Source organism: Quercus suber, unplaced genomic scaffold (genome assembly GCF_002906115.3).
Source record: "Quercus suber isolate HL8 unplaced genomic scaffold, Cork oak 2.0 scaffold_370, whole genome shotgun sequence".
In the NCBI taxonomy this organism is placed as follows: Eukaryota; Viridiplantae; Streptophyta; class Magnoliopsida; order Fagales; family Fagaceae; genus Quercus; species Quercus suber.
The window spans coordinates 503,158-518,769 of record NW_027069822.1 but is presented as its reverse complement, the minus strand read 5'-3'; the positions used below and the strand labels follow the sequence as shown (position 1 = coordinate 518,769).

Below are 15,612 nucleotides of genomic sequence, written 5' to 3'. Positions count from 1 at the left end.
TTTTCTTTTCTTTTCTTTTCTTTTCTTTTTCTTTCTTTTTTGAAATGGGTTTGATAATGGTAAAGTGAATGAAAGTGAGTTTGATAACTGTTTGGTAACTGTTTTTTCTCTTTATTTTCTGTTTTCAAAAACAATTTTCTATTTTTGAAACTAAAAAACTTGTTTGGCAACTCAAAATAGACAAAAAACAAAAACTATTCTCAAAACTCAATATGTGAAGGAAACTGAAATCACGCAACATGCTATTTTCAATTTCTAATTTTCAAAAGTTAATGAAAACATGCATTTAATTTAATGAATTTGTCTCATTTAATGCGTTAGTATTAGAGTTCAAATCCTAGTAACAATGTATTTTAGTATTTTCTATTTTTTTCTTCAAAAAATTATCTTTTTAATTTCAATTAACCAAACATGTTTTTGATTTCAAAAATACAATTTTTTTTTTCTATATATTCCCCAAAACAAGTTTTTGAAAATAGAAAATAAAAACCATTACCAAACATAATCTAATTTTTTGCCCATTTCCTATGCAGGTGGGACCAGGGGCTGGTTCATTAACAGGTGCTAGCCGACACCTGTTAACAAAACCGATATATATATATATATATAGATGGGTTCAAGTTACACCTGGTGTTACACCTTTTTTGAACCATTGATTACTATTAGATTTAAGGGTCAAAAAACACTCATAGTAATGTCATTATTACTTTCTAAAAATTAGTGATTTAGGCATTAACTCTTCTAATTAAAGGAGAAAAAAAAAACTATAGCATTAACTCTCCACTGTCCTCCACGTCATCATCATCTTCCTCTCATCCTCTCTCACATCTTTCTTCTTGCACTATGTACTTTTAAGCCATCACCATTATTACTCAGACTATACCTAGTCAGTCAGTCAAAAGAGCATTTTAGTGAATAGACCGACAAAATCAGAGACTTTTTTCTGGCATCTGTCCCTATTTCCCTTTCAACCATTCGCGTTCAAACATCATTCTAAAGGAAGTCAAGGTGCACTTTTGTAATTATCCCCCAATCCCAAGCTCATTTCCACATCTTTAACCCACATTCTATTTAAGCACTCATACCTCCCACTCTCTCTCACCCTAGTCTCCTTCAATAGTTGTCCTCCTAATTTCTTCTCTTTCAATCCATGTTTCTTAGTTACAAATTTTCAGTCTTTGATCTTATAGATCATACCAATTATGAGATTTTAGGTACGTAATCGGATAAGTTCTTTATTTTCTAGATTATAAAGAAAAAAGGTTCTTTGATTTTTGTTGGGAAGAAAAGACCGAGTGAGTAATATATTACTCCCTCGAAATCAATGGTGATGGCCTAAAAGTACATAGTGCAAGAAGAAAGATGTGAGTGAGGATAAGAGGAAGAAGATGATGACGTGGAGGATAGTGGAGAGTTAATGCTATAGTTTTTATTTTTTATTTATTTATTTTTCTTTAATAAGAAGAGTTAATGCCAAAATTACTAATTTCTAGAAAGTAATAATGACATTACTATGAGTGTTTTTGACCCTTAGATCTAATAGTAATCAATGGTCTAAAAAAAGTGTAACTCTTGTAAAGTTATATCAGGTATATATATATATATATATATATATGAGATGGGTTCAAGTTACATCTGGTGTAACTCTAAAGAGTTACACATTTTTTAAATCATTGGATTTAAGTAGATTTAAGTAGATCCAACGGTTAAAAAAAGACCCTCATTAATGCTAATATTCTAATTAAAATCTCATTAATTATCCTTCATTTATTATATTTTATATTTATCTCTAAACCCAAAAAAAAAATGTTATATTTGACTCTCTCTCTCTCTCTCTCTCTCTCTACGTTTCTCTCTCTATCTCTTTCTCCTCCACCATTGTTCTACCTCCATGGATAGATTGCCAGCAGAAGAAGGAAAAAAATAAAAAAAAATAACTGCAGAACACTGACATTAGAGGTTTGTGAGAAGGAAAACAAAAATGAAAACAAATAGAAAGAGATAGAGAAGGAAAACAAGTAAATGCAAATAGAAAGTAAGAACTTGCATTAATCAATAGAAAAGTTTCAACAGATTCTGACAAATGCGCAACTTTTCATGATTTGTCCCTTGGAACCTTTGAAGATTCCTTATATTTTCATGCCCTGAATGTTGGCCAAACAGTTCTTCAACACAAGCTGTGCTATGCCAGTACAATTATTTGTGATGTTGTAAAACTTGTCCCTCTTCTCAATACTCATGAACAAAATGGCATAAATACAGTTTTAAAATCGTGATTTTTGGAAGGTGCAGAGATGGTGAATTTTGATATCTGGTGATCCAAAATCATATCTTAAATTTTTGATATGGTGATCCAAAATCACCATCAAATAAGATATTTTTGATATCAAGTGTAATTGTAAATCCGAGTATATTCATTAAAGATGTGCAGAGAAGGTGCAGGTGTACAGATTTAAAATTGTGATTTTGAGGAAGTTGCAGAGATGGTGATTTTTGGAGTGATTGGCAAATTTTTGAAAATATCAGGAGTTAAGTTTAAGAGCATACTAATTCTTGTTGTGAATTGCAAGATGGTACAGGTCTAGTCAAGAAATTCTCTAGCCCTAAGACTCTCATGGAAAGAAACCTATTTCAAAGATATTTTCGTGAGACTCAAAAAGAAAACTCTGTAATATTTTTATTTTTCAATGATCTCCATGGAATGGCCAAGCCGGGCACTTTTTCTAGAGGGCTTGTACTATGGTAGTGGGAAGGTGATTGAGGGATGTTGGGCAATAAATGTGAGAAAATTCAGAAAAAGTAGTTGACTTGGCATACAATAATTTTATATTAATAAGATAGCAAGTAGTAATTTATCACCGTTAGATCTAATAAGAATCTATGGTCTAAAAATGGTGTAACTCTTATAAAATTACACTAAGTGTAACTTGAACACATCTATATATATATATATACACACACATACAAACGTATATATTTACTGACTCAATTCATGGGCTCCTCCCTAATATCCATTTAATACCCTGTGCAGGACTAAACACATTTCTGTGGAGAGATTTAAAGTGCTAGTAGGCTCGCGGGCCATTTGAAGCCTAGGCAAGCCCATATAATTCATTTTCAATTGGACACCTTACCCCAGAACGATAAAAGAGAGTTTTAGTCCATGGATATAAAACGTTTTTAAAAATTTGACAGGTGAGGAATGTGAAAGGACCTATATGTCTACGTAAGAAACATTAGAAAATATTAACTAATTAAGTTATAAGACTTGTGGTTTATAGTTCTAAAACCTGTCATCCAAATTTCAAAGAAACAATTTCAAAGACTACATAGTGCAACTATATTTGGTTCCTTGATTTTCATACAAAGTTCCAAATAATAATCCCTCTCTTTTTCTAGGTTAGAAAAGGGTTGGGACTGGACCGAACTGGCCATTTTAATTTATAATGAGTACCAGCAATTGCAGTTAGCCTAAGACGAACTAAACAAAATAAAATAAAATATTGTTTTCTTTGACAAAGCGGTTGTTGGTTCAATAACAATGAAGACATTACCAAATAGAACTTGATTGAGATGGTGATACCAAAAAAAGAGGGGCATAGAGTGTTAGTTAAAGCTGTAATAAAGAAGCAAAACCACAGTACTAAAATAATAATAATAATTGTTATACATATATATATATATATATATATCAACCATACTTTCATTATTACTTGTGAAAAAGCACATCTTAGTCCACCTTCATGACAATGAAAATGAAACCTCCATGTAAGATAACTACCACCACCACCACCACCTCTAAATACTTCCATGCCACGCCAAAAATATTCCTTCCCACCAAACTCTAACCGAAACTCACATATATATATATATATATTTCTCTCTAACTTAAGCCTCACTCACATGACCCATTCTTTGAGATTTGACTCTCTCTCTCTCTACTAATTTTCTGTTGGGGCTTCTGTTCTGTAACGGTTTGGCTCTGGTCTCAGTGGAGGGAAGGAACCCTATTCTACTGAGAGATAATCAGGTGTATATCGCACCAGCTTCCCCTTCTTTCCTAAACCAATAAGTTAATTCCACGTGTTCGATAAATTAAAATTAAGAAAAATAAATAATGACCTAATTTATTCTAATTATACAATTTCCCTGCTCTTCCTCTTTCTCTTGCAGCCTCACCATTCCCTTAACTTCCCGCCCAACTAGTCCTTATAAATTCCATTTTTCTTGATTTCCTTTGCTTCTCTCTCAGTCTCAGTCTCACGCTTAATTCATTTCTTCTGTTCTGAGGCTCATCAGGTCGGTTTCTATTCTCTAATCTTTTGAGAATTCCATTTCTGATATCGATTCTGGATTGTTCATTTGCTCTTTATTTTGTGTTTATTTAATTTTAATTCACTTTCACACTCAAATTTCTCATCATTATATTTTCTTAATTTAATTTGAACCTGTTTCATTCGTTCTAGAAGATTCTGTAACTTAGAACTTGTTTCTAAGATTTTCTTTTCCCTGTTTGTTTCTCGGGAAAATTTCAGACACAAATGGAGAACGACGCGTCTCCTCCATCAACCACCAGCACGACCACCGCGACACCAACTCCACCGCGTGAAGAAACTGTCAAAACTACTCTTCACCTCGAAAACCAAAACTTCGGCATCGACTTCGCTTCCCTCTACCACTCTATTTTCCCGCCAAAATCACCATTACCGACCACCACCACCACTACCACCTCGATCTCCCTCAAGAGCAGCCCTTCCACGTGTTCCTCCTCCATCGACGACGCCGTTTCCTCCACTCAGAACCGCCTCAACCAAGCTCGATTGATCCTCCAGTACCAAGAACTCAACGACCACTACGATCTCTGCCGAGCTCGCCTCATCGATCTTCTCTCTGAGGCCGAGTCTCTCCGCCACGAGAACGCTGAGCTCCGCCTCGCTAACGCCGAGCTTCTCAAGCTTCTCTCATCCCAAGCCTCATTCCACAATCTCCTCCTCTCCTCTTCGTATCCAAACCGCTCTTTCCTCCAAGACCTTCGCCGCCTCTCCACCGAAGACGAAGAACACTCCGATAACCGTACCAACCTCTTCGATAACCGGTTCTCGCTCCCCAAGAGCATCTCGGTCAGGTCCACTGGTTTCACCAAGGTGAACCTCCCTCCTCCTCCTGTTGCTAATACTGGTCCGACTCCGAGTCGCTCCTCGACACGGTCACGTGCCCCGCCGAGTCAGCTCGGCTCTGCATCGGTGAGTTCTTCCTCATACTTCAAAAGTTGTTAATTTGTAACTGCTAGAGCTCCTTTTTTTCCATTATAAAAAGTTAATTTGAAATGCTAGAATTTATTTTGTCCTCTCACTTATATTTTTTAATTTGTCAAATTAGATTCATACCTTATGTCAATCTTTCTTTCTTTTTTTCAACAAAAAATTACTTTTCAGTTATCACGTGGAGGTTTGATTACAGACTAAATTGACTTGAATTGACATCCAATATACGGCCTCTCAAAAATCATTTTTGAGATCGAGAACATTTTTTTCCTTTATATTTTTAATATTAATCAGCAATTTTATCCATTAAATTGAATTAATTAGTTTTAAAAACTGAGTGCTAAAATAGATCTAATTATTGATAGTCCATGACAAAATAGATATAATTAGGTATAAAAACAAAAGATTGAAACTATACACCAATGTAGTTTGTTACAAATTTTTAATACATAGGATTAATTAACGTAAGATTTTTTTTTTTTGGGTTGAACTTATGGTACACATATAGTTTTATACATATCCTTAAAAACAATTCGATCTGATGATTCACAGTTTTCTTTTTCTTAATTTACATGATTAAATTGTAGCATTAGCATTATAATTATTATTATTATTATTTATTGATGAAATTAAATTGGAATTTGAATAAAACTTCGATTCCGAGAGTGTTATAGTTTAGTATTGTATTGTGTTTAATTATATTTTTGATAATTTGTGCGGGTGTGCAGCAGCAAAGGGTGTACATGGCAGGGAAGGGAGAGGAGGATAAAGAGGCAGTGGAGTTGGAGGTATACAATCAAGGGATGATGAAGACAGAGCTGTGCAACAAGTGGCAAGAGACCGGCACGTGTCCATACGGTGACCACTGCCAGTTCGCTCACGGCATCACTGAGCTACGTCCTGTCATCAGGCACCCACGCTACAAGACCGAGCTTTGCAGGATGGTCCTTGCCGGCGACACCTGTCCCTACGGCCACAGGTGCCACTTCCGCCACACTCTCACCGACCAAGAGAGGTCCTTCTTGCTCGCCCCACCTCCACGTTGATACATGCTATAACATTTTCCAACTATATACCGCTACCTACTTATATAACACATCATCATCATAATGATGCTTGAAGCTGCACTACGCTGTTTTGGGGTTGTATATATTTTTCATCTTTTCATATTGTAGTAGTAAAGAAAGGGACAAAATAAGACCACAATTGAAAAAATGAGACTAAAAAAAAAAAAAAAATAAAAAGGGTTGTGTGTATAGCTGCTGGTAGAAATCAAATTGAATTTTGGGATGGTGCAATGTGCATATATGCATGTATTATTGTATACGCATATCGATATGGTTGCGGTTACATCAACCTATCTAACCAAACATCCAAACTCTTGACAGTTTGTAATGATGATTTTTGTCAAAGTGGTTGTAGTAGTAGCAGGAGTACGCAACTATCAATTCAAGTTAGTTACTCACAGCAATTACAATTCATCTCTTTCTCTCTATGTTTTGGATATGGATGTGTGTCTGTGTAGACAACACAAGGACTGTTTTGTTGCTCGTCGTTACATCCTGTGATTGCTGGTAGCTGAACCTTTGGCTTCAAATGTCATTTTCTTTTTCCACATGAATTGTTGAAATCCGACTATTTAGTACCAAATGGATATGATTTGAAAAGGAATGATATGCATGCATGATGTTTTATCTGTTTACTGCTCTCTGTTTGATAATGCTTCTTTGCCCTCCCATTAAATTGATACTTACCTACCCTTTTCAAAAACCAATATTATAAAAGTTAGGTTTGACTTACTTCTAATATTTTTTTTAACTGGACATATCTTTTTTGTTTTAAATGTACAATGATAGATAATAGAGGATTTTAATCTCCACTTTTTATTTAGTTAATGGATGATGTGACAATTTTTCATTAAAACAAATAAGATTTTAATTAAAAAAGTACTGAAAATAAACCAAATCCATAGAAGTTTCAATAACTAGATAGAAGATGATGTATTGTTTCTATTGCCATTACATGCTGAAACTAGACTCTTTAAGAATATGATTAGAATTTTAGAACCATTTCCAATCATCTCCAAGTTCTCCAACAACCTAGTCATTTGCCCTCAATGAAGCATAAGTATTAAATTATTAATCCCTCCCGAGTCACTTCTAATTTACTACACTTATTTATTAAGAAAGCTAATTTATTGCAATTAATTCCCTATTACAAGTTCTTTGGATTCTCCGGAGCTAGTTGTAAAGTCGCGACCACTATACCAATTTCTTGCCTTCCTATTCAGATTGCCTGTCACCAATGGAGATGATATATTGTTAAGAGCTTGCATTTGCCATTTCTTTTAGTGTCGTTTGGATAATTTAGCAATCTTGCCGCTAGAAGTTTACATTTCAAACACTACCATAAATAGTAATATAGTATAATTTCTAATGGAAAATTACTACTGTGCACTTAACTATATTCACACATCATACATACCGTGTACAATGTGAATATTCTTGAAAAAGTGTGGACGTTGTTGATGTGCACTAATCATGGTCCTTTTCTAATCGCAAAAAGCTTCTCTATCATTTTGAATTGTTCAGTTCATAGTAAAATATTATTAAGTACGTACTGGCAAAAAAATAATACTCATACTTAAGAATTATCAAAGATGGTTGTTGTATGGATCCTTAAAATTACTCATGTAAGACCATCCACATCAGATGTGGCAAAAAAAAAATGTCATTTTACCACATCAAAGACCTACTTTATAATTTACCACATCATTTTGCAATGTCTCATTTATCAGATGTTTTATTATTCAATTCTATACATTAAAATAATATCTACTACACATTAAAATAATATATTATATCCTCCCCCATTATCATCAACAACAACAACAACAACATCAACGGCACAACCACCAGCCACCAATATCCACTGCCACAACAACACCTCTACTGCAAACCAACCACCACAATTACTCACCAATATCAGATTAACCCAAATTGCAACAAAAAAAAAAAAAAAAAACTCACAACCAGAGAGAGGCAGAGTGAAAGGCAGACAAAGAGGAGAGGGAAGAGGGTGAGATCGATGACAGCCTCGGGGTGAGATCACCTGCCAAACCTAAACCTATCACCGGCTAAACCCACTTTCAAGCTCACACCGCCAAGCACCACCTTCAACCACCAAATCCACCAACCACTAGCCGCTATTAAAACCCATCTACCACCATCGATCACCACCATGGCAAACACATATGCCACCATCGATGAATCCGACGCCGTGGCCAATTTCTACAAAGTTGCAGCTACCTTTCCTCCTCTCTTGGCCGACACTGCCGCCTTCTTCTACACCGCCTTCTTCTTGCTCGCGTTCGATTGTGAGAAAAGGAAGAACACGGGTTAGGAACTTGGGAGAGAGAGACAGATTCTGAGAAGAGAGAGAAAAAATCAAATAAAGAAATGAGAGGAGAGACAAAAGTCGAATAAAATAGTATTTTTCAGTTTGGCATTTGTGTTCGTACTGTTGCAAATTTGCAAAGGTACGGACACAAATGGTAAAAAATTGGCACATATAGAACATCTGATGGAAGGTGTTTTTTGTGTTTGGTGTGCCAAATGTGCCAAATATTTGGCATTTGACACATCTACTGTGGGTGCTCTGATGGTTTATATATGTTATTCTTCCTAGAACATAACGCGTTCATGCATACACGTTATATTTTTGTATATTGGCATATCTGAGATCCAAATGCACATTTTATGTAATTGATTCTACATTTAAGTGTATCCAATTTATTGACAAGTGGTATGAATATTGAAGATACATGATTGCTCAAGAAAAAACTAAAGTATAGGTCCTTAATACCTCCTTGATACCTACCGATCTATCAAGAATAAATAATCTTGATACCTGTCTCGACACCTCTCTATTTATCAAGCTACGTGAAAACTGAATAGTAATTTCTATTTCAGCCCATAATGACTTGGCCTATCTTGGAATTTATATGCTAGGATTCTAGAACATATAAAAGGTGATATTTTATGGCAGTCATCATGTGCACAAAAGAGACACACATGCATACTAGTAGTTGCTACAACATTTTGTGCACCTAGGGTTCTATGTCAAGCTACTACCTGTTCATCAAAGTACTTATAAAAAACATTGCAAAAGCTACAACAATCAAAAGGTTATTGTGGTACTGTTAGTCACAAATAAGAGACTCGTACAAATGAGAAATCTTCTACAAGAAGTAGTCCAATTGGGGATAGAAGTTGAGCTTCCTTATAGATTAGTAGATTCTTTTGAAGGTAGATACTTCAGAATAGGTTAAAATTTCTTGTACTTGTCACCTCTATTCTTGCTAGTGGATTTTTTGGGAGTGATAATTTGAAATTCACTCGATGAGATTTTGCTTGTGAGAATTTTCTCTATTATGATCAAATTGCCGTGTCAAACTTATTTTTTGGTGCATTTAACTTAGTTTAGTGATTTAATTGTGTTTTAATTAGATTTACATATAATTTGAACTAATTAATCAATTTTAGTAATTTGTTAACTTAATTGGGGTTAATCTATAATCCTACTTCTCCCATGATCCGTTTATAAACTGTATAAGTTGACTAAGTTCTGATGGATGCCATTGGGTTTTAGAAAATGTCGAAGTCAGGATTCCTATTATCATTGTCAACTAATTCCACGATTCTCTCTTCTTGATTGAGATCACTTTACTCTCCCCTGAGAGCTTCTCTGTTGTTTCTTCCTAAATCCCCTCCACTCTTTTTCAATATGATCCAAATCTCCAGTTCAATCATTTCTTTGCTCACCTTTTCACCTCTCCCTACTTTTCTTCCCTACTGTCTTGCAAAGCCTTAGCACACAACCTATATTTTTGCCCCACCCAATATCTCCACGACGCTTCCTATTCATACCCTTACTCTATACTTTTCCCTTAATCTAGTCGTTCAATCTTTTCTTTGCTGTGTGGGTATGTGATAAGTCCTACATCGGGTATTTACTGGGTAGATTTGGGCTTTATTAACAACTACAAGGAACCTTAATTATAACTAGTTATTTTGAGGTATAACATAGATGAGGCTAGCGCTTTTCTTTGGGTTGATACATATGGTATCAGAGCCAGCCCAGTAACCCCGCGTGGGCTTGGAGACACTATCTCACAAAAAGGGCACTAACGAGGACGTTAGGGATTTAAGTAGGGAGATTGTGATGCCCCAATTTGATTGATTGTGTGACGTGTATGGGTATGTGATGAGTCCCACATCAGGTATTTACTGGGTAGATCTGGACTTTATTAACAACTACAAGGAGCCTTAAGTCCTTTTGACATGTAGCGCAGATGTGGCTAGCGCTTTTCATTTGGTCGTTACAGTTTACTTTCCCCCCTAACACATTTCTCTATATAATCTTCTGATTTCACCCAATTAATAATTATTGCAATCAAAAACCCTAAAACCCATTTTTCAGTAATAGTTCTTTATAAGCCAAACCCTAAAATACGTTTTGTGTTTCTGTAAGCTCATGTATTCAAGTTTCATCATCATCTTTGGTGCTCTGCTATTGGCCTAGAGTGGTTATGATTATCCTTTGCAATCTAAACCCAATTTTATAGATTCTACTCACTTAATTTTTTTTCCCTCCTCAAGCAACTTTCAAACCCACGCCCACTCCAGGTGAGATTAACCCCCGAATTATTACTCTCTAAACTCCCAAAACCCAAAGACATATTTAGGGAACTTAAACATCCTTTTTTATAGCTAATTAGAATGGGTACAGTGTCTCCTCCTCCACGCATGCATTACCACGATCATCCCAGCTCCTTAACCCAACTGTTTAAGTCTTACCCCTATGTTCAGGCAAACTCTACTATCCCACCGTCAAATCAGCTAATGAAATTTCGAAAGAAATCATTCCACCACCCCACTTATATAGACGATCTTCACCCTCCAAAATTTTTCAAAGCTTCACCCATCTCTGAACATCTTGAAAAATAGCATACTTTGGCTTACAAATATTTAGATAAAACTTTTGAACCCCTTACACACAACTCACCCCATATACCACCCCAAAAAATCTATCTCCCGCATTAGTCATCTCAACCAAGCAAAGGAAAATATCTACACCCCTACCCATCACCAATCCAACCACCTCTACTCTAAACCCATGGAGCCAAGTTAGAACAACAGAGAAATAGAATGAAGCGATAGCAGCAATTTAGAAGCTTGGCTAGATGATGAAGATATGGGTGATACACAAAGCCACAACAATGATGACATCCTTACCAATACCATCTTTCGCAAGGGACTTGTTATTCAACTAGACAGTGTTTCTCTAGAAAGGAACAAAGTGTTATGGAGGCATTGCTTGGTGGGATATCTCCTTGACGAAAGACGTTTCTCCATAAGAAGAATGCAGTCCATTCTAAACTCTGCCTGGAGGCTTAGAGGTAGCATTCGAATAGTAGGGAGGCAAGAGAGTTACTATATCATCCACTTTGAATATCCAACAGACCAGGAATATATCCTCTGTGAGGGACCTTGGTTCGTTGATGGTGCTTTGCTTGTAGTGGAACAGTGGACTCCCAATCTGGCTCTAAACCAAATCCAATTAACTTTCTTTACTACTTGGGTTCAAGTGCACAATCTACCATTGGAGTATCATGACACTGATTTGGCACACTTTATGGGTGATCTAATTGGAGAATATGTCTCTATGGATTGGCAGCCCACTTTCCTCGAAACATCTGCTTTCTAAGATTGCAAGTGAGGATCGATCCCTGGCTCCCTCTAGTTGCTAGATTCATTCTAAAACGTGATGATGGTCAATACATGTGGATAGAGTGTCGTTATGAATGCATTTTCAAAATTTGCAAAAAGTGTGGGTTGATTGGGCATTCTTGAAGCCAATGTCACATGGATATTGTGGATGTGGAAGAACTACTTAGAGATCAAACTTTCTGAACACGATCTGGCTACCCCATTGAGTTTGCCCTAGATATCACAGAAGTCTTGTACACTGATGATATAAGAGCCTTTAGATGCCATCCTAGCAGAAGAACAACTTAAGTCAGGTACAAAGTTGAGTCACAGTCCAGCCCAACAAATCTCTCTAACAATCAACAACTTGCTGCTCCTCGACCTCCAAACAACCAACACTAAACCAACCGTCACCAACAACCTAGCAATCAGCCACACCTAAACAACAACCAACCTCATCTAGGTGAATACAGTAGGAACCATTCTCAAAGCCAAAGGACAATGCCTGGGCACTTGAGCTTTGACAGGTTCTTGGTAAGGGATTTAAGTGATCTGGAAGCTTATAATCCTCAAGAGTCCTACAAATGATAGCCTCTAGGAAATAAATGTTCTTGTTGATACTGATGATGAAAATGATCCTCCAAATGCTGCCTTTAACACTACTACACAACAAACCTCAAATCAGAAAACTAATAGACAAAACCAATCATGGGACCCTCCTGAAGGCTCAAATGTCAAATTGGTGGAACTAGAAGAAGGTTTATGTGGGTTGACTAATGCAGAGCTAGTCTTCATGGATTGGGAGGCATCCTGCTCCAGCTACCAAAGGGCTATAGGCGAAGAGTTTTCAAGTTTTGACTTTGGGGTGATTTATGCAGAAAGTCCTGAAGTCACCATGGCTAAGACCTTACCAAAAGTGCCAAAATTTTCAAACTTTGAAATAGGAGAAGGCAGTGGGAAAACACATGACAATGAAGACACACAAGTTATTGGAGGCACTCTTACTAGAATGATGCCTAGGGAGGCTCAACATGAGAATATAAGCACCCATAATTTCACTTCCAGTATGGAGACAACAACGTGGGAAACTTGAAGCTTAGCACACACACCGGGAGATCAGTCCACAACTAGCAGTATCAACCTTCCTTTCCCTCTACTGCAAAACCCAAAGACCTGCCTTCCTTCTAATTCAACTCCAAGGGCTAATACAAAGATTCATGCAGTTAAATGGCCTCTCTATGAGGCAACTATGTGATCCCAAGATTCATTCTATTGCTGCTCTGTCCAATTAGCATGCAAGCACAGAGGTCATGATGTACAATCCTAGTTTGTCTTTAACAAGCTGCAAAATCAACAGCCAAAAAAACCTTTACCCAAATGGCAAAGATGTTATGAAGCACAAGTTATAAGCAGCCCACACCGAAGAAGAATTAATCAACATCAATGGATTCCTAGTACTGAAACTCAGTGGGAATTTTATAATCAAGTAGAGACAGTGTCTAATGTAGTAGCAGCTCTACAACATGCTAGTATTGAAAATAATGAGCTTATAATTAGAATTAGAATCCCAAACAATCCTAGTCAACACAAGGAACCAAACTTTTGTTGGAATAGACCTCCCCATCGACAGCTACAAGCTAGTTTGATGTTATCACAGATTCTGCACCTTTTGTCCAACTTGGGGCTATTGGAGGCGGCCTATGAAAGGCCTCCGAAGCAACAATGAGGATTTTGGCTTGGAACTGTAGGGGCCTAGGCAATCCCTCTATACTTTCTCTATGCTCAAAGATTGTCCAGGCACAAAGACCATCCATTATGTTTTTGATGGAAACAAAACAAAAGGAAGGTAAAGGCAAATACTGGACATATAGATGGTCTTTTGAGAATTTTGAAGAAGTGGGTAGGGTGGGTATCTCAAGGGGACTTTTGTTATGTTGGTCAAATATTTATCTTGTTGTATTGGATGCATCAAAAAATATTATCCACACTAGAATAAAAGTGCCAAATGTTGGGTTTGTCTATTACACTTCCATATATGGTCATCCAACCACACATAAAAGGAAACATGTCTAGAATCATCTCTTATCTTTTTGTAGCACAGTAACAAGACCTTGGGTATGGATTGGAGATTTTAACTAAGTCCTTAACCAAGAAGATAAATTTTCTCTTAGGAATCAAGCATGTCCAGGTGCAATAGATTTACACAATTGTCTCTAAGAAGCAAGCATGAACCCCATGAATGCCACAGGAGTACAATACACATGGAAAAATAATAGGGAAGGTGATAAATTTGTGTGTGAACGGCTTGACAGAGTTTTTGTTAATCTGGATTGGTTACACACTTATGAACATCACAGTTTGGAAGCTTGACTAATATCAATTTCAGATCATGCTCCTCTAATATTAGATACCCATAAAAAGAAAATCTTTCGAAAAAGACCCTAAATATTTGAAGCTATGTGGTTATTACATCCAAGCTACAAAAAAACTCATTGAAGAGACATGACAAGAAAAAAATATCGGGTTCAACTGCATATATACTGAAAACAAAACTTAAGAGAGTGCAACAGGTTTGCAATGAATGGAATAAAAATGACCTGGGAGATATCCATAAACGTCTAGCAGAACTAAAGAACCAATTGACGTATTTGCAAAACCAACATTACACCCTAGAGATAGCCAAACAAGAGAAAGAGAAACAGCAGGAACTACAACTTCTATTGGATATGGAAGAATCCTTTTGGGCACAGAAAGCTATAAAAGATTGGATACAAAAAGGGGATAGAAATACAAAATACTTTCATGTCTTAGTAAAGCAAAGGAGAATAAACAATCATGTAGTTCGCATTAGACAGGACTCAGGGCAATGGTTGGAGGACGATGAAGCTATCAAAACACATTAGAGAACACTTTGAAAAGCCTTACCAAACGCTAGGAGAGATGAGCAAGGAAGACATACTAAGGAAGCTAGATAGTTACAATCTTCCGGGGTTGTCTTTCCTTCATAGGCAAGATCTAGACAAAGACTTCACAGAAAAGGAAGTTAAGGATGTTGTTTTCCAGTTGGGAGCCTGGAAAGCACTTGGACCCGATGGTATTCTTACTTTGGTTCCCCATAAGTGTTGGAATACCATGGGATCTACAATCACACAAGCTACTCTTGGGTTCTTAAAATTAGGCTTCATCCTCAAGGAACTCAACAATACTTTCATTACCTTGATCTCGAAGTGCCTAAGTCTGGAAATGGTTGGAGACTTTAGACCAATTAGCTTGTGTAATGTTGCCTTCAAGGTAGCATCAAAAGTTCTAGCAAACAGATTAAAACCCATTATGGAAGACATCATCACTCCATATCAGAATGCTTTCATCAAAGGGTGTCTCATTTCAGACAATCTTATCATAGCTCATGAATTACTCCATACCATTAAAACCAAGAAAAAAGGTCGAGCTCGATTTGCAGCTATAAAAGTAGACTTGAGTAAAGCTTACAACCGCTTGAGTTGAAATTTCTTGGAAGCTGTTCTCCAAAAAATGGGATTCAACCAACTATGGATAAACTCAATTATGCAATGTGTAAG

At 36.5% G+C, this 15,612-nt stretch overlaps 1 protein-coding gene across 3 annotated transcripts; it reads left to right on the top strand.

Annotated features, from left to right (window-relative positions):
- Positions 1-3,885: 3,885 nt before the first annotated feature.
- On the top strand, positions 3,886-6,931 carry LOC112002339 (zinc finger CCCH domain-containing protein 14). Of its 3 annotated transcripts, XM_024034489.2 has the most exons (3): positions 3,886-4,299; positions 4,536-5,243; positions 5,993-6,931. In XM_024034489.2, the coding sequence occupies exons 2-3, from the start codon at positions 4,542-4,544 to the stop codon at positions 6,308-6,310; spliced, it is 1,020 nt and encodes a 339-aa protein (XP_023890257.2). In that variant the 5' UTR covers positions 3,886-4,299; positions 4,536-4,541; the 3' UTR covers positions 6,311-6,931. The 3 variants fall into 3 exon arrangements, with proteins under 3 accessions (XP_023890257.2, XP_023890258.2, XP_023890256.2); XM_024034490.2 differs by lacking the exon at positions 3,886-4,299 and having other exon boundaries at positions 4,306-5,243; positions 5,996-6,931; XM_024034488.2 differs by lacking the exon at positions 3,886-4,299 and having other exon boundaries at positions 4,306-5,243.
- The last annotated feature ends 8,681 nt before the right edge of the window (positions 6,932-15,612 follow it).

Coding starts and splice junctions, on each gene's coding strand:
- LOC112002339 (XM_024034489.2), top strand. CDS start 4,542: ATGGAGAACGACGCGTCTCCTCCATCAACCACCAGCACGACCACCGCG. Junction 5,244..5,992: donor GTCAGCTCGGCTCTGCATCG/GTGAGTTCTTCC, acceptor GCGGGTGTGCAG/CAGCAAAGGGTGTACATGGC.